Genomic DNA, 27682 nt, shown 5'->3' on the forward strand with positions numbered 1-27682 from the left:
CATTTTGTGAGGAGTCAAGCCACCTACATAAGCTTCACTTGGTGAAGAATTGAGTTATTCTGCAGAAAACCATGTGAGTAAGTGACTTCTCTAGCCTCTGTAAAGCCATTGATGAACTTAGCCCACAACAACAACTTAACTGTAACCACTGGTTAGAATTTGATCAAGAAACACCCAGCTAAACTATCTATGGCCACTTTCTCAACCCAGAAAAACTGTGAGATCATCAATGATTATTGTTTAAAGCCAATGATATTGGAGTAAGTTATTGTTCAGGAATAGATAACTAATGTTAATTATTTATCCTTAGTCATTTATCTTGTTTTGCAATCTCTCATTTTGGAAATTTATCTCTGGCATTACTTCAAATGTATGTGATGCTGTGACTCCTTTCATCCAGCATTTGTAGCTCCATTCTCTATCTAACATTCACTCAGTACTTTAACATGATTTGTCATTGCTTCCTGTCTCCATTGTTTTTGTTTTTTCCTTTTTTGAAATAAATGGCTGAAAATCATATTGCTGTTTTTTGAAGTTAATCTTTTTTTTTTTAATTCTGAATGGTTTAAATATATCTTCTTGGATTTTAATAATTGTATTCTAGTAGCCTACACATCTTATATTTATGTTCATTTTGCTTAGTTTCAGAGTTTTCTGATTTTTTTTTTTTTTTTGTCTGTGGCTGGCTATCTGTCATATGTTTGATAAAATTCTGAGTCATCACTTCTTGGATCATTATTATTTCTCTCTTATGGAGATTTCAAATTTTATATATGATTAATGTTTCCTATGTATCCTAAATTACTTCATGTACACTATAGCTTTTTGTCCATGTTCGTATTAGTAATTTTCTTCCATAATAAAGTCAGTTATATTACTCAGAGTAGTTATGGCCTATGTAAGGTTTCTGTGGACACTAAATTAGCAAATACTGAAACATTTGTCCTAGGGAAATACAGGGCTAGCTACCTGGAAATATTTTCATCAATTAATCAATAACCTTGTTTTATGCATGTCTCTGCTTAAAAATAACTTATTTAGTATACATTTTTGATTGATTAACATTAAAGTCATGACTAACAGCACCACAACTCATGCCTGATGAAGCCTACCCAACATACATTTTTTCCCATATGGCAAATCACAGCCTTCTTGCATTTAGGAACACTACACAGCCATTATGAACTATGTTTGGAGCCATTTTAAACAGTGAAATTATCAGTAGAAAGCACAGCCATGCAAGAAATGTGGCATTAAATAGATCACAAAAGGGCATTTGCTTACTATATGAGAGCTGATATAAGAAAGGAGAGTGCTGTCTTGCTTGATCTCAGCTGGGCTGTGTGCATGAGTAATTCAGTCTTCACTGTTCTGCACACACATATATCCCTGAATGACTGCGAAAGCACCATGAGCAATGATTTTGGTGTTAAAATAAATTGTGCCAAGTAGGTGAAATCGCAAATATGAAATTTGTGAATAGTGAGGACTGACTGCAGATCCCAGTGTGAGAACATACATTCAGGGTTATCTAATCCCTTTACAAACTGATATATTAGGTATGCTAGTTTAGTTTTTCAATAGCTACTGGTTTTCTGCCCAAATTTTCAATATTACCTTTTATTTCTTTAGTCATATTAGGCATAATATTTTTTTTAAATGTTGTGAATAACACTGACATCATCTGACTTCCCTCTATCTTTCTACTACATGTTTCTCTTGTTTTTAATCATATAGTCTTATCAAATGTCTCATTAGTTTTTATACTGACACTATATATTGTGAAAATGTTAGAGATAATTTGCAGGTCTGAGAGATTTTACCTTTCTCCAGAAGGGATTTCACTGAAGGCTAGAAGACCACTAGGCTAAAAGCACTAGCAATGACACATCACTTTAATCCATTGAGGATTTGAGATGAGTCAAAATTAGTCTTAACTCCCTGCAAAGATGGGATTAAGTTCATAGTACATTTTGTCCTCAAAACAAAGCTATTTAAAATTATGCTTAGCTTTTCAACCATGCTTTCAGGAACAGATACATGCATTAAATGCCTCACTCACCTTTGTAGCCCTATGCATTCCCCCCACTTCTCACTCATTTTGGTCTGCAATTCCTTCCAAAATTTGGCCTCCTTGATTTCTTCAAACAAACTTTAACACATTCTGTGTAGCTCGTGCAGATATTTCCAGTAGATATTTGAGGATAAAAAAAAATATCAGCTGCTATTTCTAGGCTGTTACTTTATTTATTTGGTAGGTGTTAATTTGTAAGGTCAAAATTCTTCTTTTCAATTTTAAATTATGACAAGTACCAAGCAATATTACAAAGAGAATATTTCCATCTCTGTTATTTTAAAGTGAGGTGAGCAGGTATGTCCATCTCATAAGTTAAATTTGCACATTATCCTTCAGACCAAAATGAAAATTCACCCTTGATTTTACTTGAGTGGAAATGTTAGTATGACCTTTCAATATAAAAGCTCTGTAATTTTTGCTGTAATCAAGATATAGGTTTATTGTGAATGTGTATAACTTAAAATATTTAAGTGTATTGCTTATTTCATAATCAATTTCTAAAATGAGATTGTGGCTAAACAAAAGTTAGTTAGAAATCAGAACATCTTATATCAATGTCTTTTCAAGAATACTATGTTCTCAGTACAATTACTTTACTTTCCTATAAGAATATATAGATTTTAAAAAGAATATATAGAATTATACATATATTTGAGTTATATGTACACATGTATGCATTTTACACGTTTTAAGTCAACTAGTTTTTAACCTTTTGAGCTCTTATATGATGGTTTTATAAAGTGAAAAAAACTACTAATGTAAACAATTCAGTACTCACAGATATTCTAATTGACATGCTTAAAATTATAATATACCTCAGCAAAATATGTAACATTTCTAAATGATAATAAAGGAAATCTGTTTGGAACATGAATATTGTGTGGTAACTAATATCACTTAAACTTGGTAAGAAAGTGAAGAAATATCCAGATCTTACTGTTTTAAGATATATCCCTTTTTAAGAAAAAATAAATCAAAGGGGAAAATAAATTATGTCAATTGGCAATCGTGACCTTGAATAAAAGTTGTAGAATGTAATGTATGTGTTGTGTCCACTACAAGTCTGAAATGAGAGGCAGCCACTGTGATTGCTTTGGTAGAACAATTCCTTAGAGCTTTGGCATGAGCAGGAAAACAAAAAAACCCAAATCCCTTATCCTATTGGTTGCAATATTTGAAAACCACTCAGTGTTTTTTTAATATATATTTTTTAAGTCTTTATTGTTAAAAGTATTACATAAGTCTCCTTTTCCCCCATTGACCTCTCCCCAGCCCTCCCCAACCCCCAGAACATGCCCTCCTCCTCCTCCCCACTCTGTGTCCATTGGTTATGCTCATATGCATGCATACAATTCCTTTGGTTGATCTCTTACTCACCTATATTTTTATTGATTTCAGAGAGGAAAGGAGAGGGAGAGGGAAATGGAAACATCAATGATGAGAGAGAATCATTGTTTGGCTGCCTCCTGCATGCCCCCTACTGGGGATCACACCCACAACCCTGATATGTGCCCTTGACGGGAATCGAACCCGGGACCCTTTAGTCCGTGGGCTGACGCTCTATCCACTGAGCCAAACCAGCTAGGGCAAAACCACTCAGTTTTTAACAAACAAATAAGTGGTTGTTTTCAGAAAATAATGTTTCCTCTTGCTTATAGATAAATTGCATGAAATATTAATTCCAAGGGAAGTTTATGATAAACCACGTAGAATTTGAGAATGAGGAGCAAAAATTACATGTATCATATTTACATTTTTTACAAAATAGCTAGATCACTAAATTGTTGTTGCTAAGGATTATGAAGGTGACAAAAGTGCAATTTATGTATTATGTCAATGAAAGAAAAAAGGAAGAACATAAACACTATGTATCAATAAGATTCACTTGAAACCTATAAATATAATAATGTATTATTTTTGTTGTATGCTATAAAGAAATAAAAACAATAAAAATAAAAAACCTGAGCTAAGCTAAGGTAATATTTTGCATTTTCTAGAATCCCAAACAAAATCAAAACAATGAAATTGATTGAAGACTAAAGTTTGAATATACAAACTACTGAATTTACAATCATCAAATATTTCAGCTTTTTATGATTTACAGCTGTGTTTAAATAAACCTATCTAATTATACTGAAGCCTGCCATGTAATCATAGAATAAAGCCATTTGCCTGCTTAGAAAATGATAACAATGAGCTCCACTGGGCAATAAAGATTGAGATAAACAAATCAGGAAGTTTCTATACTAATCCTAGGTATTTTTAGGGTTATTATGTGGCACCTTACTTCCAACAGATCATATTTTTGACCTTAAACTAACACTAAGAAAGACAGATAAGTCAATGCTTGACACTTCCCCTCATAGACTGGACCATCTGGGCGCTTTATATTTGTAACAGGTGCTTCTGGGATTTAGAGCCTAATTCTGGCCCAGATTCTGTTCTGTACGGATGACTCTGTTGCTATGTGCAAGTGTGCATTGCATTAATTGAAGAGAATGGAAAAGGCCAAGCACAGCAATTAGTCAGTTGGTCATGCAGAAAAGAGTCTAGCAGCTTGAGCCATGAAATGTTGAATGCACAGATGCACAGCGCCATCAGTTTTGCTCTCTGTGGTTGCTCCGAGTCTGTGACAGGTAAAATGCCTTTGTGACTTGATCCCAGTTTTCCACCCCCTTTAAAGACAAACTGTTTTGTAGCCACAGGAGAGAGAAAATGCTACATTGACGCAATATGTTTGGTATATCTAATAGAATAAAACACAATAGACAGAAAACTGAAAAATTCTAAGTAAGCTTACTATGTCCTTTATCATGGAATATTTAGATGTCTTATTTATTAAATGAAAGTACTATTTTAAGAGCACTTTCCAAAATTGAATAAATTTTCAGATTCATAACATGGGCATAAGTTTAAGTTTGGTTAAATTGTTTAAAGCATACGTAATAACTTAGTTACTTAAAACTTCAGTTTCCTCTTTCTAAATTAAGAGTATTAGCAATAATCAAAGGATATGAGTGACAAGAATGATAATCACTTAGCTATTTTATTTGGGATCAAATAAATAAGGAAAAAAGAAACAATTAAACAACTTATAACCCTCAAACATTGAGACTATTTTAACATTTAAGATTCCTCTACTCATTTTTAGAAATTGAATTATGATATTTTTCACACTATTTATGGTTTATTAATATTGTGATGGTAATTTTATGTGTCACCCTCACGAAGAAGATGAACAGAGACCTAGTAAAACATTATCTAGCGTGTGTGAGAGTGTTCCTGGAAAAGTTTAGCATTTGGATTAGCATTTTGTTGTTGTTGTTAAACCTCACCTGAGAAAATTTTTCCACTGGTTTTTAGGGAGAGTGGAAGAGAGAGGGAAAGACAGAGAGAAACATGGATGTGATTGGTTGCCTCCTACAAAAGCCCGGACCAGGGTCCATGCGGGTAGGAGTCTGCAACCAAGTTAGGTGCCCTTTACCGAAATTGAACCCCGGACCCTTTGGTCTGCAGGCTGATGCTCTACCCACTGAGCCAAACCAGCTAGGTCTGGTTTAGCATTTGGTTCAGTAAAGATCACCCTCACCAAAGCAGGGAGCATCATCCAACCCATTCCTTAAGTGCCCTAATAGAACAAACAAACAAACAAAAAAAGCAGAGGAAGGGAGAATTTGTTCTCTGTGTTTGAGGTGGGATATGCATCTTCTCCTGCCTTTAGCCATAGGCTCTTCTGGTTGTTGGGCCTTGGGACTTCTATCGAATTACACCACAGGCTTTCCTCGTTTTCCAGTGTGAAGGTAGCCAATCATGAGATTTCTTGGTGGTCATAATCACATGATCAAATCCCTATAATAAATCTCCTCATGGATATATATTTTCTATTGGTTGTGTTCTCTGGAGAACCTTAACTAATACAGCCGTTATACTTTATAGCGTTTCCAGTAATTTATTCTATGTTTTATATATCACTAATGCAACTTGTAATAACTTAAATAATAAAAGTAGTGTTAAAATTGCATACAAAATAGAGACCAGACTTGAAAATTCTCTGAGCAGACAAAAACATTTAATCCACATAGCAAAACTAAATGTAGCTTATTTAACGAACATAATAAGTGAAACTTAACTTAGATTATCTTCCTAAAAATGGGATAAGATAATCACTTTTAACCAATCCACTGCCATCTGGAAATCCCCAATGTAATAACCAGTCACTGCAAAGGTTAAACAGTTTCCTCGTTTTCACTTTATAAGCCATCCTGTAATGAATGTCATGCCTCTGAGCCTCATATCAGTTTTGAATTTGAAAGCTTCCAGTTTGCAAACTGTTCTTATATGCACAATAAACTCTTACTAAAATCTATTATACTGATCTGGTGGTTTTAATTTTGCTATTTCTGGATTTCTGACAATAGGTACTATTAGTTTAATATGACAAACAAATATTGTGAATACATTCTATAAATCAGGAACTGTTTTAGGTGGGGAAGCACCCCTGACCTAGAGAGCTTACAGTGTGTGCATGAGTCACATCATATATTTCATGTTCACTTACATGTTTTTAAATAATAAAAATTAAAATGAGTAATGGCTGGTGTCATGTAAACAAAGAAAGCAAGGTAAGGAAGGAGAATCAATAAAAGTGCTATTTAGACTGTGAGGCCAGGAAAGAACCTTTTAAGAAGGTGATATTTACATAGAAACTCAAATGAAAAGTCAAAGACCTTGAACACCAATGGGTAAAGAGCGTTTGAGGTGGGATGGTGGGAAAGGGACAGAGGGAACAGCAGGAGCCACGGACATCAGGTGGCACAGGCTGGTTGTGGAGATTCTGGGACCCAGATCCGTTTTACTTCTGATATTCAGATAGGCTCCATGGAAGAGTGATTGAACTCAAAATCCCTGGAGCCAGAGAAAATTATTTTCACATCCAGAATCTGACACTTATTAGATATGTTTTCATTTGTAAAATAGAGGTTACAATAACAGTGATGACATGGTACTGTCAAAAAAGAAAGAAATGCACATCTTCCAATACCTGACATATAGTATGCATTGTATAAATATCAGCTATCATCGTCATCATCATCATCACCTTCTATAAAGTATTCACTATTAGTGTGATTCTCTTAATAGGGAAATTAAAACTCAGATTTCCTTAATTCTGGTGGTTTTGTTTGTTCTGTAATACTTTCAAGCAGCTTTTTGTAAAAACTAATTTTATCTAACCTCTACAGCTGTTCTTAGTGGAAGGATTAGTCTGCTATAAGTTATTCCTTTATAATCAAAAGGAAAAGTCTTCCCTAGAATAGATTGTAATGATAAAGAATGTATTTTCCATGTAATTAAAACAAACATTTAAACAAAAAACCCTCTGATACCTATAATTTTATTGCATAAAAGCTTGAAAATATTCCTATCAATGCATCAGAATTTGGGAAATCTTGTTTTATTGGACAATGTGGTCCATCAAGAATTCCACCCTCAAGGTCTCTGGCTCAATTGTTTTAACACTGGGAAAGTATATAAGACTCCAAAACATCAAGTTTCTGAAGAAAAAGGGTTTTTTTGGGGGGGAGGGGTGTTTTGTTTTGTTTTGCTCTTGCTTTTCTCAGAATAGTTTTTATTATCTGTAAATAGAATAAAATAAAGTAAAAATAATAATAAACTTGAGAGTCATAGAAATTAAAATAAAACAATGTGGGCCATTTCTTTCAGGAATTATTCTTTCCTTATTGCCAGAGCTGCAGTGCTCTCTAAGCAATATGCAAATTGAAGTCTCTGATCCCAGGGGTAGCCCATGTGCACAGCGCTTTTTCCGCATTGTGGCTCTTAATAATGATTCCTTGTGGTGGCCAAATGCATAATCACTAAATTTTTATTCCCATCATGGTAGCAGCACCTCGTACTCAGCTCACAGTGGCTACTCCTTGTAGCTCTCAGATGTCCATGGTAGAAGCATATTCTAAACGCTATTTTTATATGCTAGATCTCTTTTAAAGAGCCATGGATTTTGGTGGCCATATTTGTTAGAGTCCTGGTCCCTGCTAACCTTCTGTTTGTTGCTACTATGTCCTAGGAAATTTATTAAGTTATGCTGGAGGACTTCTGGAGATTTGCTGGGAAATAAATATACCTATAAAATCCCTTAAACTTTGTTTTGTGTTTAAATGAAGGAGAAGATAACTCACTTCCTTTGAATCAGAACAGAACACTGATTAAAAAGAATTTATAGCTCATCTTTACATCTTCTTCAAATGTCACTGGCATTGCTGCTCTAGTACATTGCTTCACAGCACTTATGGTTTCAAATTTTCATTATTGGCAAATACATTTTTTCAGACCTTTTCAGATAAATCATAAATTTTAAGGCAGTCTTGCCTTTGTGTCATTTAAACAAATTAAGTAGAAGAGAGGCAAAGAAAGTAACTCCTTGGTTGTTTATTAATTAGTAATATTTAGAAGATGCAGACTCAATGAAAGGAAAACAAATGTCATGTTTAATAGCAACAACATTTAAGAAAGGAAAGTTCTCAAGCTTTCTAAATTTTTTATAAATATCTGTTTATCAATTTGGAGATGAATTATCTAGTTTCAGGCTTTTTACTTACTTAATATGTTTATTGCCATGCTCATATAGTAATGTAATAACATTGTTCAAATAATTGCAGATTGTCTGGTAAAGCAGATATAGTAAAGATTCTAAATCATGGCCTCAGGAAATTTCCTGTAGTTGGTCAGGCTATCTATACCTACACCTATATCACTTGATATATCACCTACACCTATACCTATATCTATATGCAACAGGTAATTTGTATACATTTATAAGGGTAGAGGCCGGGTACTCACTCCCTTCCCCAGGCCGCTTGCCGCCAGGGCCTCCCTCCCTCCCCCTGGCGGGTCCCGACCCCTGGTCGAACTCCCAGACAACTCCTGGTCAAGAGGACAATTTGCATACTACGCTTTTATTATATAGGATAGGCAGGTGTAAGTAGGGCATGTGAAGATTTATTTTATGAAAGGGACACTTCAATGCAAAATAAACAAAAACACAACTCTCTTAAAATACTCAAGAAACACCATTTAGTCACTACAAAAATATTGTACAGTTGTTTGAATAAAACAAAGTCTTTGTCAACAATTTCATTGTCAAATGATATGGTCACATATGACTTGGATTCAAGACTTTTTTTAAACTATATTAATAATTTAAATCAACTTCCAAGCATTTAAATTGCATTCAGAGAGTTTATTGATATGAACTTTGTAAAAAAATTATATTTTGTTAATTACTTTCCACCCCTTTTCTGAAATGGGGCTCAGAGACAGAGCAATATTTGGCAGAAACAGCAAAATCTATTGTTTGTTAGGGTGGGGCTTTGATTTTTTTTTTCTTTCAATTTTTCAAAACTGTTGTTCTATTTGAGGCACTCTGTTTTTTGGTAAAATAGCATTGATTTTCTTTACTTATAAGTCTGCTATCATTCAGTAGGCTGTCATAAAGCAAACATGGAAATTTACAGGTCATGCTTAGTCCCTAAAGATGTTTGTAGAAGTGGGGGTCCTCATTCCCACCTGTTGCTCGTGGGAGTGGAATTCTTGTGATATCCCAAGAAAAATAATTTTCTGGGAGAACAAGTGATTTTTATTACTATGGAATTATAAACCTGAGTTTCCAAGGCCCCCTCTTCTTCAGTCCCCTATCAAAGAACTGTAGTTATGGTTTAAATAGGACTAAAATGAGCCAGTGTCCAAAGTTTCCCTGCCATATTGGAGCAGTGTCCAATCCAGCATCAGGCTAGCTTACATGTGTTCCCCACTGTAGTCCATCACTCCACTGCATGTGGAGTCTGCAGGGCCTCAGGGCTATGGAGGAAAGATGGGCAAATGCAAGGAAGCATGAATGAGAGAGCCCCACGAGAGAGAATTACAGTGGTTCTCAACCTTTCTAATGCTGCGACCCTTTAATATAGTTCCTCATGTTGTGGTGACCCCCAACCATAAAATTATTTTCGTTGCTACTTCATAACTGTAATTTTGCTACTGTTATGAATCGTAATGTAAATATCTGTGTTTTCCGATGGTCTTAGGCTCTACAGCAGCCTAAGACCATCAGAAAACACAGCTATTGCATTCAGAGAGTTTATTGATATGAACTTTGTTCCACTCCCACGAGCAACAGGTGGGAATGAGGACCCCCACTTCTACAAACATCTTTAGGGACTAAGCATGACCTGTAAATTTCCATGTTTGCTTTATGACAGCCTACTGAATGATAGCAGACTTATAAGTAAAGAAAGTCAATACTATTTTACCAAAAAACAGCAGCCTAAGGCCATCGGAAAACACAGCTATTTACATTACAATTCATAACAGTAGCAAAATTACAGTTATGAAGTAGCAAAGAAAATAATTTTATGGTTGGGGGTCACCACAACATGAGGAACTGTATTAAAGGGTCGCAGCGTTAGAAAGGTTGAGAACCACTGGTTTAGAAGATTATGTGTTCCCAAATTTTCACAGGCTTGCAGTAGCCAGGCCCATTCAGCCCAGTTGTCCCTGTTCCAAAGTTTGACTGACAGGCAAGTACCTTTCCTATGTCACTCCAACTTCCTTGGGCATGCATCTACCTTCTCTTTGTTGGACTCCTTCCCCCAGTGATCTGCAGGGAATGGGCCAGTGTTCCTGGGGAGTGTGAAGTTGCAGCTTCCTGGTGAAGCTGCCCAAAGGGTATGGCTATAATGTCTGGCCTCCTTTTTCTCCTTTCCTATTATTAATAACTAGCTAATTATAATGGTATCAGGTATATAAATAATGCAAATATCAGTAACATACATATGATAAGAACAAGACACATGACAAAGGAAAACAAAAACCATTTATACTAATAAAAGGGTATTATGCTAATTAGACCAGACATCTTCCAGATGACCTTTTGGACGTCCTTCCGGACAAAGCCATGGTGGCAGGCTGAGGCAGAGGTGCTTAGGGATGATCAGGCCAGCAGGGGAGAGCAGTTAGGGGGATCAGGCCAGCAAGGGAGAGCAGTTAGGGGGATCAGGCCAGCAGGCAGGTGAGCGGTTAGGAGCCCGCAGTCCCAGATTGTGAGAGGAATGTCCGGCTGTTGGTTTAGGCCTGATCTCTGTGGGATTGGGCCTAAACTGGTAGTTGGACATCCCCCGAGGGGTCCCAAATTGGAGAGGGTGCAGGCTGGGCTGCGGGACCACCCCCGACCCCATGCACGAATTTCGTGCACCAGGCCTCTAGTGTACATATAAAAGACCATTATTATGTAGTTAGGTCTATTTTATCAAGAGAGTACAATTCTGAAATGAAGGCAATTTACAGAGAAAATGAAAACAAACAGACAAAAGTATCTGGGACAAATTATTATTCATCTCAGGTAATGGTTGACAGGTTGACATACTTAAATTCCTTACATAAGTTTATTATCAATGTAAAGGAACAGACCATTTCAGAAGTATATTTAATCTTCCTTATTGAAGGGCCCACTATTTTTTCTGCCTTCCTGATTTTCTTTGTACTGCTTCCTTCATGCTCATTCTGTCAAATTATATTAGTTAAATTCCTACCAATTTATTCAATCCCTACCACAAATACCCCTTTTCCTTATATTATCCTATAAGCATTATTGCAGGGTTTATTGCCTCCCAATTTAGTGCCTGAGAATATCTGCTCAGCACTAATCATGTCCCATGTTTTCTTTAAGTGTTTATTCAGAGTGCTCTCAGTTCACCGTGTGCTTCATGTTTTACCTGATACCCTCAACTCATTGCTCATAAGTTAAATGCAGGGATCACTTCTGATTTACTTTAAAAATATCATATGTGCTTTTGATCTAAGTTCAGTGAATGTTTGTTAAATGAATATGAGCTCCTGAAATAGGTTTTCTCATCTCATAAAGAAAAATAAACTGCCTCCCATTCTCCTCTTCACTTATCTCCTCTAGCTGTCATTCTCAAGTGAAGGTCTGCTCAAAAGTACTACCTCTGTATCTTCTCTACTCCCCCTCAGACAAATTCAAGAATGTATACATCATAGCTAAGGATTTTTACAGGAATCTTACAATCACAAGCAAGTACTTTGTGACTTAAGGGCCATAGAGTACATAGAGAAATGTATTCATGGATTGTCTAGGCCAGTGATGGGCAGCCTTTTGAGCTTGGTGTGTCAAACTTCGCCAAAAAACTGATCATAACTCGGGTAGTGTGTCACTTTGAGGAAAAAACATTATTTCACAAATGTTTCATCCTCAGGAGCAGCAAATGTTTCATCCTCGGCATGCGGCCGCCTCAGCGGCCGCATGTCATCAGAAATGGCTACACGTGTCAGTGCTGACACGCGTGTCATAGGTTCGCCATCACTGGTCTAGGCAAATCAGGGAAGGATTTTCTTCTTTAGGCTCATGTAAAATCAGGAATCAGAAAAAAATTTCTCCTTAAATCACAAAATAAAAGCTCCTAGAATTTTCACTATTTAAGAAGAAATAAAACAATTTTATCACTCAGTATAAAGTCAGCTATTACATACAAAAAAGGACTCTGGTCTCCCTGTCAAATATCTTGGCTCTGTTGCTAACCAGTGATATGGCCTTAGGCGTGAAGCTTAGTCTATTCTCCACATCAGCATGTCTACCTAAAGTGAAGATGTAGGATTCAATTATCTCTAAATTCCCTTCCAGCTATGGAAGGTGCTATAAAAAGGCACTTTCTTAGTTTTACTACGTGATATAAACTATTCTACTATTGTTAAAATTATACCTTCATTCCTTCAACCCTAAATATCAATGCTGTTTTTGTAAGTATGTTAGGCTCCTTTCTATACAGTATGTGTGCCAGCATACTTATTTTTAAAAGTGTGTCATTTTTATTGAGCAGTTTAGAGCACGTGAATATTATTCTCAGAAGGTATTGAAGGAAAGAAGAAAAGATGCACAACTTTTCCAGTTCTCTGCTGGAACTCATCAAGGCTAAATGGTGAGAATAGCTGGACATTTACATAATTAATTTCCTTTATTATTTAAATTACCCTAACAATTGCTTTAGAATAATAGTCATTTTGTGCATCTTGCTTTTAGGCTGCAGCTTCATTGAAATGTAAATATGAAAATCCCATTCTTTAAAAGCAGAATGCAGAAACAATTGGTGCAGTTGCCCATTAGGAAATATCAGTGGCGACAAGGGACCTGGACAAGATAGAATAATAAACCTATGTTTCTGCCTCTTTCATCATATGAATTTGTGGGATAGAAATGATTTAGAAACAATATGGAGAAGTCTCTGTAATATTTTATCTCAAAATCCTTTATGTTTCTTCTGCCTTTTGAGTGAGACTTTGAGAGACCCATTCTGTAACCTCAGATATTCTAATCCTGTGAGGTATACACGTGTTGTCTATGGCTAATAAAATAATGAGATACATTAATATTGATCATTTGACTTGTTAGAAATAGGTTATGATCTCTTTCTTGATAACGTATTTTAAATAAAGTTGAATAAATTATTAAAGTTTTCCATAGTGATACTCCCTGTAATTATTCAGGAAATTTCTTTAAAAGGTAAGCAAATGAGGCATGAATACTGTGTGAGTGTGTGTAAAGAAAAAGGAAACAGACACATTCACACTTAAATAACTAAGGACCTAAAAGATATCCTGAATGATAAAGCTTCTAAACCAACCTCCTCATTAATATTTCTCTAGTATTAATTTATTATTTAAACTCATGGATAAAATCGTCTTTTGTATTATTATTGTGCTTATTTGTTTATTTATTTTCTCTAAGCCACTTGTTTTACAGCTTGTTGGCATATCTATCCTCTGATTTTATTCCATCTCAAACTCTGTATCAGTCCCTCTTTCCTGGGGCATCTTTAAAATCATGCGTACACACAAACATATAATTATTTTTGGAGTTATCAACTAATTATACCTTTGAGCCAAGCAGGAAAAAGCATGCTTCACTCAGTATAGGGAGAAAAAATTTCCCCAATAATTCTAAGATTCTCATATCCCTTTGATCTGTGAAGATACACAGCATAGAACAGTCACAGATTTGTATCCAAAATCCTCAAGTTCTGCCTTTTCATAGTAACCAAGTGACTCAATGGAAGCAGAACATGCCACACCAAATTATGCCATTTTGTCATATTAATTATTTTGAATTAAAGTTACTTTTAAACAGCCTGTATGCCCTAGTTGGTTTGGCTCGGTGGATAGAGCATCGGCATGTGGACTGCAGGTTCGATTCTGGTCAAGGGCACATGCCTGGGTTGCGGGTTCGATCCCCGGTGGGGGGGCGTGCAGGAGGCAGCCAATCAATGATTATCTCTCATCATTGATGTTTCTATCTCTCTCTCTCCCTCTTTCGTCCTCTCTGAAATCAATAAAAATACTAAAAAAAAAAAAAAAAAACAGCCTGTATAATAAGAACACTCAGTATAAGTACCACATCTTCTTTATCCAATCATCAATTGAAGGACACTTTAATTGTTTCCATGTTTTGGCCACCGTGAATATAGAATGGAATACTACTCAGCCATAAGGAAAGATGAAATATCAGCATTTGCAACAACACAGATGAATCTTGCGAATATTATGCTAAGCAAAATGTCAAATGTAAAAAGTCAACAACCATATGATATCACTCAGATGTGGGTATAAAACTGAAAACAACAAATTTATGCCATTGTAATAACCTAGTTATTATATAACAGGAAAGAAGGAAAGGGAAGACTAGATATAGGCATGGCATTTATACAGCTTTGTCAAAAAGCTGCATTTAACATTCTCCAAATCTGTTCCCCCCTGACTGACGGGGGAATGGACGGAGCAAAGGGAATTTAGATGCCCGGCCAGTGATGCCTGAGTGCTGTGGGAAGAGGTGTTCCCATCAATCACACCTGTAAACAGTCTGTGGCCAGGATGGGAGTGGCCACTGCAAGTGCACAAAACTCGAACATCTAAACTTCTAAACAAAGAAGCATGGCCGGAAACCGAACATGGACACTTTGTAGTTAAATGTGAAAAGGGAATCCGGAAGGTTGGTCAACTTTAATCACTCTGAATGGTCAGAGCCATTCACTCATAGTTTAGTTGAGACATTGGAACTTAAATGTGAAAAGGGAATCCGGAACGCTTTGGTCAACCTTAAATCGCTCTGAATGGTCAGAGCTAGTCACTCATTGTTTAGTTGAGACATTGGTAGTTAAAGCAACTCTCACCTGTTAATCATATGTAAATGTTTGCTGATTGTCTATTGTTGGAATTTCCTGCCTAAAGGATATGGATGTATCTCAGAACCCCAATAAAAGGGATGGCAAGGCCAGAGCTGTGGCAGTCCTCCCCCTAGAGGTGGACTCCTGCCTGCCCCCCCACCTCATTTTCCCAAATTAATTCTTTCCCAGTCTCTTTTCATTTTGATTGCGGCCTTCTCCAGAAACCGGACCTGAACGGGATCTCTGAAACACGCGGGACGTGACAAGGGATTCCACAAAGCATGTGCTCTTTTTTTTTTTTTTTTTTTTCTCTCTCTCCACATGTGTAGGGCCCTCTTAGGACTCCGGTTTTAGGGGGCTGCATTCCCCTGCACCCACATGACTCACAGCCATGCGGGAGACCTCTATAGACGAATGTACTTTAATTAGCTTGGATGCACTGGTCTTGCTTTTGGCTCTATTGGACCACTAGCTATACCTTTTCCAGGACTGGCTTAAGGGGCAGAGTGCTGTGAAAGCTGAGAAATGTAACTTCATACAAATAAAGCCTTTTTCCACATCACATCCTCTCATGTGAATCTTAGAAAATTATTTTTCTAAATATATTGCAAGAACTGCTACCTTGCTCCCACAAGTGATGGGGAAGTTTGATTATTCCATAACAAAAGGAATAGCCAAGACAAACAAATAAACAAAAACTCATAGACATAGACAACAGTATGGTGGTTACCAGAAGGGAATGGTGATGGTTGGGTATTGAAGGGCAAAGAGGATCCAATATATGGTGACAGAAGGAAATTCAACTCTGGGTGGTAAACACACAATGAAATGTAGAGATGATATATTATAGTGTTGTACACTTGAAACCTATGTAATTTCATTAAAGAATAAATTTATTTAAAAAATAAAATGATGAAAGTAAAGAAAAAAAAAAAAAGAACACAAAACACTGTGTCCCTTCTTTGTCCCCCTGAAAACAGAAAATGAATCTCCCATGTGAAAGGTACCTTCCCTGTATCAGGAAGATAAAGGGACTCTTATCACTAGAAATAAGGAATTAGGGACAAAAAGATTGGATAGACAAATCTTGTTATTTCCTCACTAGTTTATTGCCCTAATCCCAAACTTCTTTGTTTTTAAATTTTATCTTATTGTTTAAAGTATTACAAATAGTAGTAAATATGACTTCTTTTTTGTCCCCATTGACCTCCCTCTGGCCTCCCCTCCCCACTCCACTGTCTCGCGCCCATTGGTTAGGCTTATATGTGTTATCTAGTCTTCAAAATTTATTGTTTTGTCTTGTTTTTTTGTCTTAAAAGTATACCATTTGTCTGCTTTGGTCACTTCTTTGTCTCAAGTTTTTTTCAGGAGGCTCCTGTAAATATAAAATCAAATTTGTTTTTCTCTCCTGTTAATCTGTTTTATGTCAATTTAATTATTAGATCAGCCAAACAACCTAGAAAAGGTTGAGTAGTCCACTCCTACATGACTCTGAATAAGTCATAAAAATATTTTGCTTTTAACTATTATAAATAAGTAGATATTTATATTTAATATTCTAATTTTATATTATTATCTTTATGAAGTTTCCATAAGAATCAAATGAATTGATGTATGTGAAAGCAGATTTTCAAACCACAAAATATTATAAAGATTTAAAATATTTCTGCCAATGTTATAACAACACCTAAATTTTACTTGGAATTCAAAATATGCATTAATATAATAATTGCAGTTAATTTCATTCACCTCTAGTAATAATCTTTAAAATTTTTTTCATATAATAATTTGTTTACATCTCAAAGTAAACCTATAAAGATATACTATTATTACAATTATTGATGAGAAAAGTTAATACTGAAAAAATGAGTCAAATATCTCATTCAATTCCTGGCCATTGAAGTTTCTTATTGTTTACATTTTTGAAATTTAAATGTCTTTTTCATGAATCAGGCCACAATAATTTCTTGGGAAGAAAATAGCCAAAGTGAAAACACACATATCACTTTTGCTACAAAGTATACTGAATGTACTGAATGACTGAAGATATGAGGAGAACCGCATAACACTTTAAAAATGTAATATGTGACATTATTCACATTCCACTCTCCATGCTGTAGCGTGACAACTACAAAAAAAAAAAAAAAAATCACTAACATGATAACCAAACACAATGAGAATGCAGTTGAAAAGGTTAGGTCACCATGAAATGTGCAAATCACATCAGAACCTCACATTTTCACTTCCAAATCATCTTTGCCCAGCAGGGTGGAAATAGAGACTCAAACTGCATAACCTTTCATGCAACATCATTGCTGTGCTAGAGAGAAGGCTTAAGTAACTTAATGTTTCTCACAAAACCTGATGTTGCTTTTTGGCAGCTTCTAATCTGGCTGGGTGCCCTGACATGAATTGCAGATTGTGCTCCTTTTAAGGGGAGTTTGAGGAGGATGAAAGCAGATGCAGACAAACCCAGATGGAGCCCAGAAGCCAAAAAGCATGAGGCTCCTCACTACAACAGGAGTAGATTTGGCAGCCTCATGCTGTTTTAAGGAAGAAAGGTAATTTTCTATAAAGTAATTAGTCGCTCCACTCAAACAAACCACTATGGTGATTGCATTTTGTTTTTGTAACTTTAGGAAATGTTCTTTGAATGTAAGTTAAAATTATGCAGGTGTTTTTGGTTTTGATTATTATTTTTTAAAAGGTAATAAATGGAATTTTAGGCTTGAAAGTGATATTTAAGTTGGAACATATCATAATTGATCTCCATGTTTTGTCTTGTTTTTGTTTTAAATGTTGAACTTTTCAAACAGATATAAGAAAATGAAAGGCTGTTGTTGCCTGGTCTGGCAACTTTAAGTCTTATTTCCAAGTTCCTTGCTTTTCTAGCCATTTCCTTAAGCTTCTTAGGGTAGCATTACTTATCTTTAAACCTGAACTCTTACAGAACTGGAGGCTCTCATACCTGTTCTTCATGTCCTTCCATCAAGAGATATTCCCATGGTAGGTCTCTATTCACTTGCTACTTCTTGTGAGAGAGAAAGGGAAATGCTTTTTCACTTCCATTAGAAGCTTCTCAATGACTGTACTTTCTGACCTCTCTATATCACTTTACTCATTTTGCTTTGGGTAGGTTAGAGTGATTCATCTCAAAAAGGTATGGATAATCTCTACTCTTCTTACCCACAGAAAGTACTATTAAATGATCTCTGTAAAGTTTGTTTTACAAACTCCTGTCCCTCCCTAGGGCATTTGAAGTTTTGAGCAGTTAATTTCAAAGAGCGTAACTTATACTCTTTAGATATTCTAAAACATAAAACAAGAAAGTAATTTAAGGAAGCAATTAAGGTTACCCATGTACTGGATGTACACATTGGGCCTTGGATTTTAGTTTGTAGGCAAGGTATTTTAAAACTGGGAGATACTGCCCTAGCCTGTTTTGCTCAGTGGATAGATTGTTGGCCTGGGAACTGAAGTGTCCCAGGTTTGATTCCAGACAAGGGCATGCACCTAGGTTGCAGGTTCAATCCCGGCCCTGGTCAGGACACGAGTGGGAGTCAACCGGTCAATGTGCTTCTCTCGCATTGATGTTTCTCTCTGTTTCTCCTCCTCCCTTCCACTCTCTCAAAAAGCAATGGAAAAATATCCTCAGTGAGGATTAACAAAAAATAAAATAAAATTGCAGGTAATATTTTCATAGTTGAACATTTGGCTTTTTATTCTGAAATCTAGGCACGGTGTGCAAACTGGTTCTGTGGTGACTGCAGGGACTTGAGCCAAGATAACACCTTAGGAAAGATGTTCAGAAGAAGTGGCGGAGGCCTCTAGGCGTGGCAAAGTTGCGGGGACCTCAGAAAAAGCTCCCCAGACACCACTGCAGTGCTGCAGTATTCTGTAAGACTACCTGAGTCTTAACAGCCAGGACAGCTTCATCATTGAGGTCTGAAACTTTGAGGTCGGCTTTGCGGGGTTAGTAAGCTAAAGGCACCAAGACCTCAGGCTACTCTCTGCAAGGACTGATGACCTGTGATCCTGCAAGATAACAACCATACCTTTAGCTGGCACACATGTCTTCAGCATGCCTGATTTCATTGCTTACTTCACACCTTCAGCTTTTCCTAAGTAAGCATAGATGAAACAAATGTTCACGTTTTGGCAGAAGAAGCACTTTACATCTTGAAAGTTCCTTTATAAACTGATTTACAAAATATTTGCTGTTTTTAAATCATGTGGCAGCTGAATTCTGTGTGTACTTCACAGAACTAGGGGAGTTCTAGTTTTAAATTGTTAGCGCCAAGCCTGAATGTGCAGGGCTAGATCAACGGCCCCAAATCTTTTTAATATTCCCAGTTAAGAAGGAAACACGAGTTTTCTAGGACCTCAAGTTGGTTCCTTCATATATGAAAGAAACGTTAAGTATAACAGTTCCATAAGAGGCAGCAAAGAAACAGCCACTGTGGTGCATGATCAAAAATACTCACACACGCCCTAGCCGGTTTGGCTCAGTGGATAAAGCAGCGTAGGCCTGTGGACTGAAGAGTCCTGGGTGTGATTCCGGTCAAGGGTACATGCCCGGGTTGCGGGCTCGATCCCCAGTAGGGGGCATGCAGGAGGCAGCCAATCAATGATTCTCTCACATCATTGATGTTTCTATCTCTCCCTCTCCCTTCCTCTCTGAAATCAATAAAAATATATTTTAAAAAAATACACACCATGGAGTACTAATGCTAGCCAGAGAACAAACTAAATATAGAACCGGGTGTCGGAAATCAGGGACTCAAAGGGAAAATAGAAATTATAAGGTTGTGCAAAATGGTAATGTAGGAGTGTGAACATCAACCTATTGATGGTTGATTTCTTCCATGAAATCTAAATTCACAGGTGAATTTTTTATTACTTAAGCAGAGAAGAATAATGCTTTTATTAGTTTGCTAGGACTGCCATAAAAAAAAAAAAATGTACCAGAGACTAGGTGGCTTAAGCATTGGAAACAAACAGGGTGTCCCCCCAAAATGTATACACACTTGAACAGCAGATAGCTCAATTGATGCTTCTTTCTTTTCAGATTTAACCCACTGAAATTGATCATTTTCAAAGTGTATATACATATTTTGGGGGACACCTGTATTTTCTCAAAGTTCTAGAGGGCAGAAGTTCAGGATCAGGGTGTCAGTAGGATTCATATCTTCTGAGGCTTGGAGATGGTGATCTTTTCCCTCTGACTTCAGAAGGTCTTCTCTCTGTACCTATCTGTGTCCAAATCTCCTCACCTTTAAGGACACCAGTCATACTGCATTAGGACCCACACTAATGACCTCATGTGAATTGAATCACCTATTTATAAACCTTATCTCCAAATGCATTCCATTCACATTCTGAAATACTGGGGGTTGGCACTACACAATATAAGTTTTTGGAGGGGGCACAATTCAGACAATAATAATGCTACTTGGTTCCTCAAAACATCTTAATAATACTACATTCATCATGCTTGATTCCTACTTGTCTTATTTTCCTTGTGCTATTTTCCCTAATCTCTAGAACTCCAATAACTTTTGGAACGTATTTAAAATGTAAGAACTATTTCATCTTTTACAACTTCTCCATCCTCTCCCCAAATGTCTCTGGTACTGATATTCCTGAGGCTGCTCATCTTCAGAAGGCCTGATTTTACGTTAGATAAGAGTCACTTAGGCTGACCTGTAGAGCAGCAGCAGTTCCCTCTCAGATGAGATGTTAAGGTCATAAAACTGAAAATTGGCCAGGCCAGGGCCAGACTGCACTAGTTCAAATGTCAAGACATTGTAATTCTAGAATGATGATTTTGTAAAGACCACATTTTTTACCCATTCATAAAATATTTTTATTCAATCGATATGTGCAAAGCCTTCAATGAAAAAAGCACAGAAAACAAATTATGTTAGCTATAAAATAGTGCTGGGTTTCCTGACCAGTTATAGGAAATTTCCTAAGGCCATGATTTTGAATCTTTACTATATTCTCTCTACAGGACAATCTGCAATTATATGAACACTATTATTACATTACTGTATGAACATAATAATAGTCAACACATTAAAATAAATTAAAAGCCTGAAACCAGATGATTAATTTCCAAATTGATAAATGAATATTTATAAAAAATTTAGAAAACTTGAAAACTTTCCTCTCTAGAGTTATATTGTTATTAAACATGACATTTATTTTCTTTTAATTGAATCTGCACCTTCTAATATTACTAATTAATAAATAGCCAAAGAGGTTTTTTTTTTTTTTTTTTTGCCTCTCTTCAACTTTATTTGTTTAAATGACACCAAAGGAGAGACAGTCTTAAAATTTATGATTTAGCCCTAGCTGGTTTTGCTCAGTGGATAGAGCGTCAGCCTATGGACCAAAGGGTCCCAAGTTCGATTCCAGTCAAGGGCACATGCCAGGAGTTGCGGGCTCAATCCCCAGTAGGGGGCATGCAGGAGGCAGCCAACCAATGATTCTCTTTCATCATTGATGTTTCTATCTCTCTGCCCCTCTCCCTTCCTCTCTGAAATCAATAAAAATATATTTTAAAAAATTATGATTTACTTGAAAAGATCTGAAATAATGTATTTGTCAATAATGAAAATCTTGAAACAGTAAATTTTATAATCCTGGAGCAATAATGCCAGTAGCATTTGACACAGAAGTAAAGATATTCTACAAATTGTTTTCACTATAAGCAAATTAAAAAAAAAAAAAAGTGGTGATGATGATGGTGGTGATAGTGATTCACACTTATGTGCCAGACAAACTTCTAAGTTATTTACATGTATTTTACATCATAAGAAAGATCAGGTATTCCTCATTATACTGTTCATGAAATGGAGATGGAAAAAAGTTACCTTGCTCAAGACAGGACTGTTCTTAAGTGGCAGACTACTATAAAAATAAAAGAGCCCTAGCCAGTTTGGCTCAGTGGACAGAACATCGACCTGCGGACCAAAAGGTCCAGGGTTCTATTCTGGTCAAGGACACATACCTAGGCAATCTAGGTTGCAGGCTGCTCCCCAGCCTGGGCCCTGATTGGGGCACATGCAGGAGGCAACCAATCAATGTGTTTCTCTCACATCGATATTTCTCTCTCCTTCTCCCTCTCTCTTTCATTCTCTCTAAAAATCAATGGAAAAATATCTTCAGGTGAGGATTTAAAAAAAAAACACACACACACACAAAGGTATGTCAATTCACACAATAACACTTCCACCTGTTGTCTTTTTACATTTTTTTTTAGTAAATCATGCATGCGTAAAAATGTACAAATTATGTGGGTGGCTCTATGAATTATCAAAAAATGAACAAACTTAAGGAATTCCCACCTAGAACTAAAAATTGGGCACAATCACCATCCCATCATCAGCACATCTCTACCTCTCCAAAGTGATCTCTACTCAGGTTTATAAGAGTATATATCATTACTTGATTTTGTATTTTATTGAAATGAAATAGTGTCACACGTATTGCTTATTTCATTTTTCTTTATTATTTGTGAGATTCATCAGTTTTGTTCCAAGGAGCAAATGTTCATGAATATGTGTATTTGTTCTGAACTTCCTGTTCTGATCCATTGGTTTACATATTTATCCTTAAGTTAACACTACAGTTTGATTGGCTATAGATAATTAAAAAGTTGATTTTCTTTTGTTTTTAAGGTACTTATTTCTGGTGCAGTTAAGAGAGATGTAAATGATATAATTTATCAAGCATCGCACGTATTTGAGTTAAAACTTGCTCAGTGTTACTAAATAAAATCAAATATGGCGGTCCTGTGGTTAAAGTAAAAAAAAAAAAAAAAAAAAAAAGAGTTGATCTTTTCAAGATTGTCAAAACTATTCCTGGCATTTCACTAGTAATATTAGAATCAGCTTTTCAATTTACACATGAAGGCCTACACAAATTGCTGGGATTATTTTTCCAGGAAACCCACTGAACATATAAATCCACTTTGATAAATTTTAACATATTTCCAATATCACATTTTCCAATCTTAAACAAGTTCTATTCTCCCTGTTATTTATATCTCTATAATCCCTCTCAGTAATGCTTATACTTTTCTGTATAGAGGTCTTGCATAGATTTTTTTCTAGGTGTTTTGCTTTTGCCACCAACATAAATAATAAATATTTATAAAATTTATTTTTCAATTGTTTGTTAGTTGAATATATGTAAATAAAGCTGATTTTAGATTGATCTGATATCCAATAAGCTTGCTAAATCTTGTTTTAATAGTTTACTATAGTTTTACTATCTTATTATCATAATAATATTGTATTACAAATATTTGCAATGTTATTTGCAAATAGTGAGAGCCTTATTTTGCCCCCAATCCTTACATATTTTACGTCTTTGCTTGCAGCAGTAAGAAAGTCTAGGACAGTGAAGAATGTAAGTGACGATAGTGGACATTCTTATATATTTGTGAACTATTAGTATTTCATCATCTGATATTTTTTTGCAGGTGTGTTTGTTTGTTTTTTTTTTTAATACTCATAATTGAATTAAAGAAGTTCTTTTCTGTTCCTAGTGCACTAAGGGGAAATTTGTGGTAATGATATTGTTGATTTAGTTTTGGTTTTTAATCATGAAAGTGATTTTTGTTTTAGCGAATGCTTTTTGTGCTATCAAATGCATTCTCTGAATCTACTGAAATTACTCTTCTCATGGCAAGAGATGATATTTTTCTCCTTTGTTCTATTTATGAAAGTAAATTACCTTAATTTTAACTCAATGTTAACTCAATGATTTTTCAATGTTAACTCAATCTTGCATTCATGATTAAATACAGTTTTGAGACTATATATTATTTATTTTGTGCATTGCTGAACTCATTGAGCTAATTTTTTGTTTAGGATTTTTGCACCTGTGTTTAAGAAACACTTTACAATAGAGTTTCCCTTTCTTGTGAGGTTTCTATGGTGATGTGGTTTCAAAATAAATTCATTTATTTTCCCTACCATCTGAAATAAGTCATGGAAATATTAACATTATTTATTTCTTGAATATTTAAAACAATTCTCTAATGAAGCCATGTGGGCCCATAGTTTCTTTGAGGGAAAGGTTTAAATTATGGATTCAATAGATCAATGGCAACAAATTTTCTTTTTCTTCTTAGTTAGCCCTTAAACCTCAAGAATTACAGTATTCCAATACAGAATGCCCAGAGTTCTTTGTCTTTTGGAACTCTTTCTGAAATTTTAGCTGCCATGGTAGCAGTATCAAAACAACAGAAACACTAGTATAAAGAAGGGGGGAATGAGGATGGAAGAGACTAACCAAAGAATTTATATGCATCTATGCATAACCCATGACACAGAAATAGTGAAGTGAAGGCCTGGGGCGTGGAGGGGGGGGGGGGGCGGGGGGGAAGAGCTCAGTGGGGGAGAAAGGGGACATCTGTAATACTTTCAACATCTAAAATAAGAAAAGGAAAAGGTGGTGCATATTCACATGAAAAGCTTTCTCAATACAATTATAAATGATGATGATCAAATAGATATTTCACTTACATCAGGATAAAAACAAAGTAATCAAACAGTTTTACATGGATCTTCTTAGTTTTATATTAGCTTTCATGTCACAAAGATTTGTAGTATTTTTACTAAGTTTAATAAAGATTTATGAATGTGTGAGAAAAATACATGTTTCAAAATTGTTAAGTAAATATAATGTAAAACAGCTGCTTAGAAAAAGCTGATTTCATGAATAAATTGCCTAATCTTTATTCAGGTGTGAGTGGTTTGGGCTTATATATGTTATCATATATTCAAATTTCAAAATTTATACCTTAAGTCAATGATAAATTGATAAGTATAAATAATTAAAACATTGTGACATCTATATATTATGAAATAACTTAATAACTCACCAAAAGTTTACACTTAAAAATTATAAAAATAAATATTCTTTTGTTTTATATTCTAGCAGTAGATATATGTTGAAGACTATAAAATTTATCTTAAATAAGATTACTGAAATTAAAAATTGCCAGTGCTATTTCCTTTACATACAAATTTACCTAACATTGATTATTCAGCAGTAATCTTAAAGTCATTTAAAATATTTTCAGCTTTGACTGTACAATGTTTACTACCACTTGTCAATTTCTAGGATACAATAATTAGAAATTATTTAGCTTATAGCAAAAATCAGCGTTTCAAATAAAATTTAATAATTTATATGCAAGCAATGACTAAATACATATTCATTTAATAATAGAGAAAAGCATCAAATATTTTTTAAAAGAGTCTCCAGTGATCACAAAGTAGCCAGAATGTAAAACATGAAGGAAATAATATTTCAAAATCTCCATTTACTTTCTTGTCCACATTTCCAGTGTCTGACATATATTCCTCATCATAATAACTCCTCACATAACAAATAGCAATGTATTGTTTGGGAGGGGTTTTCTTGGCAATAATGGCCTCTGAAGGGAATTATTTAACTACTAAAAGGACTTTCAAAGGAAATACCTTCTGAGGGACCAAAGAAAGCATTAAAGCCTTAGAAACAGGTCACACATAGCAGTAGTTAGAGAAAATGGATGCAGACAAACAAACAAAAAGGCAGGGTTTCAACAACAACCAAAAATTAAATTAAATTACTTTTTTTTTCTTCCCTAAAACACATACTAAAAAAAACAGGCAAGCACCCTGTATGGCCCTCCTTGGTGTCCGCACTATGTGACTTCACTATAGATGTCATAGAATGTTGCCTTGGCTGTTTTCTGGCACAAAAAAAGGAATCAAGCATGCAAGGAATTCAGAGGCCACAGAAATGTAAGTAGGGATGGCTGGCACTAATAAATGTCTAAGTAAATATGGGGAGAAGAAACTACAGTGTATATAACCTCATTAGAAAGTGTTTTCTGGTTCTTACCAAGCCAGACAGGTTTTTTTAAGTGCCTGGTATTTTTCCACATCAATACAGGTAAGTTAATTATAAGTAATGATTATATTAGTGGACTATTAATAGTTTGGTAATAGTTTAGTTTGGCACCAAAAGCAATTGAGTGTATTAACCATGAACAATATTCAGTCTGTAATCTAGAATTATTAATGTGTCACATTATGTGTTGAAATTTAGCTAAACTTAGTTTGTTTTATCAACCTAAGAGTTCATTTATTGACTTTTCTTCATGTTATCCCGTTTTCTCCTGCAGTGGGCCTAACTAACCTTGTTTAGCAGTACTACTTGCGCAATTCGAAACAGCAGCCAATTGTATATGAACAAATTCTCAACAAATTCAGGACCTTTTTTGTGGCAGATATCATTAGTTCACCTTAGCTTGTACCCAGTACACTTGGAGTTCGTACAGTTTGCTCAGATAAAACACTAAAGAGACCATGGTGGTTTCGGAACCCAAGCAGATTAATAGAGGAAAGCTCTTGCGCATGTTCTCTACGTTTTTCTCTTGCATCCAAGATCAAAATAAGCTCAGACGGGAATCTCAGAGGGTGAAAAAAGACCTCCGGAGAGACAATAAGGCGTCCCGGAACGAGAACAACGCTCTCAGAAGAGAAAACATGTGCCTCTGGGCAGAGAACAAAGCCCTCCGGAGAGAGAACAAAGGCTTCCGGATGGAGAACCAGTCGGTCCGGGAGAAGAATCAGACCCTGAGACAGGTGAACCAGGACCTCTGGATGGTGAACACCGTGGTTTTCAGGACCCCAAAGACACCGTGGGAGAAAATCAACGTCTTGAGCACAGAAACGAAGTCTTACCGGCAGCAGAACAAAGCCCTGAGAGCTCAGACCAAGGCGCTCTGGGAACAGGAGGTCGCCTTCCGGAACGAGGCGAAAGCTCTCCAAGAAGAAATCAGGTCCCTGCAGGAGAACATCAAGGGCCTGCAGCATCAGGAGCGAGCCATCCGGCTGGAGGAGCTGGCCCTGAGGAAGGAAGGGAATGCGCTGGAGATGGAGGAGCAGGCTCTGTGGAAGGTGGAGCTGGCCCTTCGCGAGGAGAACAAGGCCCTCCGAGAAGAAAGCAATGCCCTGCAAGAGGAGGAAAGAGCCCTTCTGGAAGAGACGAGGGTGCTGGAGCTGTGGAACAGGATTCTTCAGGGGCAAGAGAGCAACCATGCTGGCTGGGGCGATGCCCAGTAAGGACATAGAGCAGGAGACGTGTTATAACCAGCGAGCCATGAAAACCATGGGCATTCCAGAAAACAAATTCAAACTTTTGAAGGTGATAGACTATTATTGGGGTTGAGTCAAAAGCCTGGAAATGTACATTGCTCTGTACCTGATCTTAGAAACGAAATAAAGTTCTTAAAATTAAAAGAAAAAAAAAAAAAGAAAGAGAGATATCTAGGTTTACTTAAAATTTTACACTT

At 36.0% G+C, this 27682-nt stretch overlaps 1 protein-coding gene across 3 annotated transcripts; it reads left to right on the forward strand.

Moving 5' to 3' along the window:
- Positions 1-27638, forward strand: LOC103288408 (coiled-coil domain-containing protein 70-like). 3 transcript variants are annotated; one of them, XM_028149081.2, is made up of 2 exons: positions 1-73; positions 26510-27638. In XM_028149081.2, the coding sequence occupies exon 2, from the start codon at positions 26694-26696 to the stop codon at positions 27450-27452; it is 759 nt and encodes a 252-aa protein (XP_028004882.2). In that variant the 5' UTR covers positions 1-73; positions 26510-26693; the 3' UTR covers positions 27453-27638. The 3 variants fall into 3 exon arrangements, with proteins under 3 accessions (XP_028004882.2, XP_028004881.2, XP_008142306.2); XM_028149080.2 differs by lacking the exon at positions 1-73 and adding an exon at positions 26012-26126; XM_008144084.3 differs by lacking the exon at positions 1-73 and adding an exon at positions 26164-26277.
- The last annotated feature ends 44 nt before the right edge of the window (positions 27639-27682 follow it).

The sequence above is a fragment of the Eptesicus fuscus genome, chromosome 8, assembly GCF_027574615.1.
Source record: "Eptesicus fuscus isolate TK198812 chromosome 8, DD_ASM_mEF_20220401, whole genome shotgun sequence".
In the NCBI taxonomy this organism is placed as follows: Eukaryota; Metazoa; Chordata; class Mammalia; order Chiroptera; family Vespertilionidae; genus Eptesicus; species Eptesicus fuscus.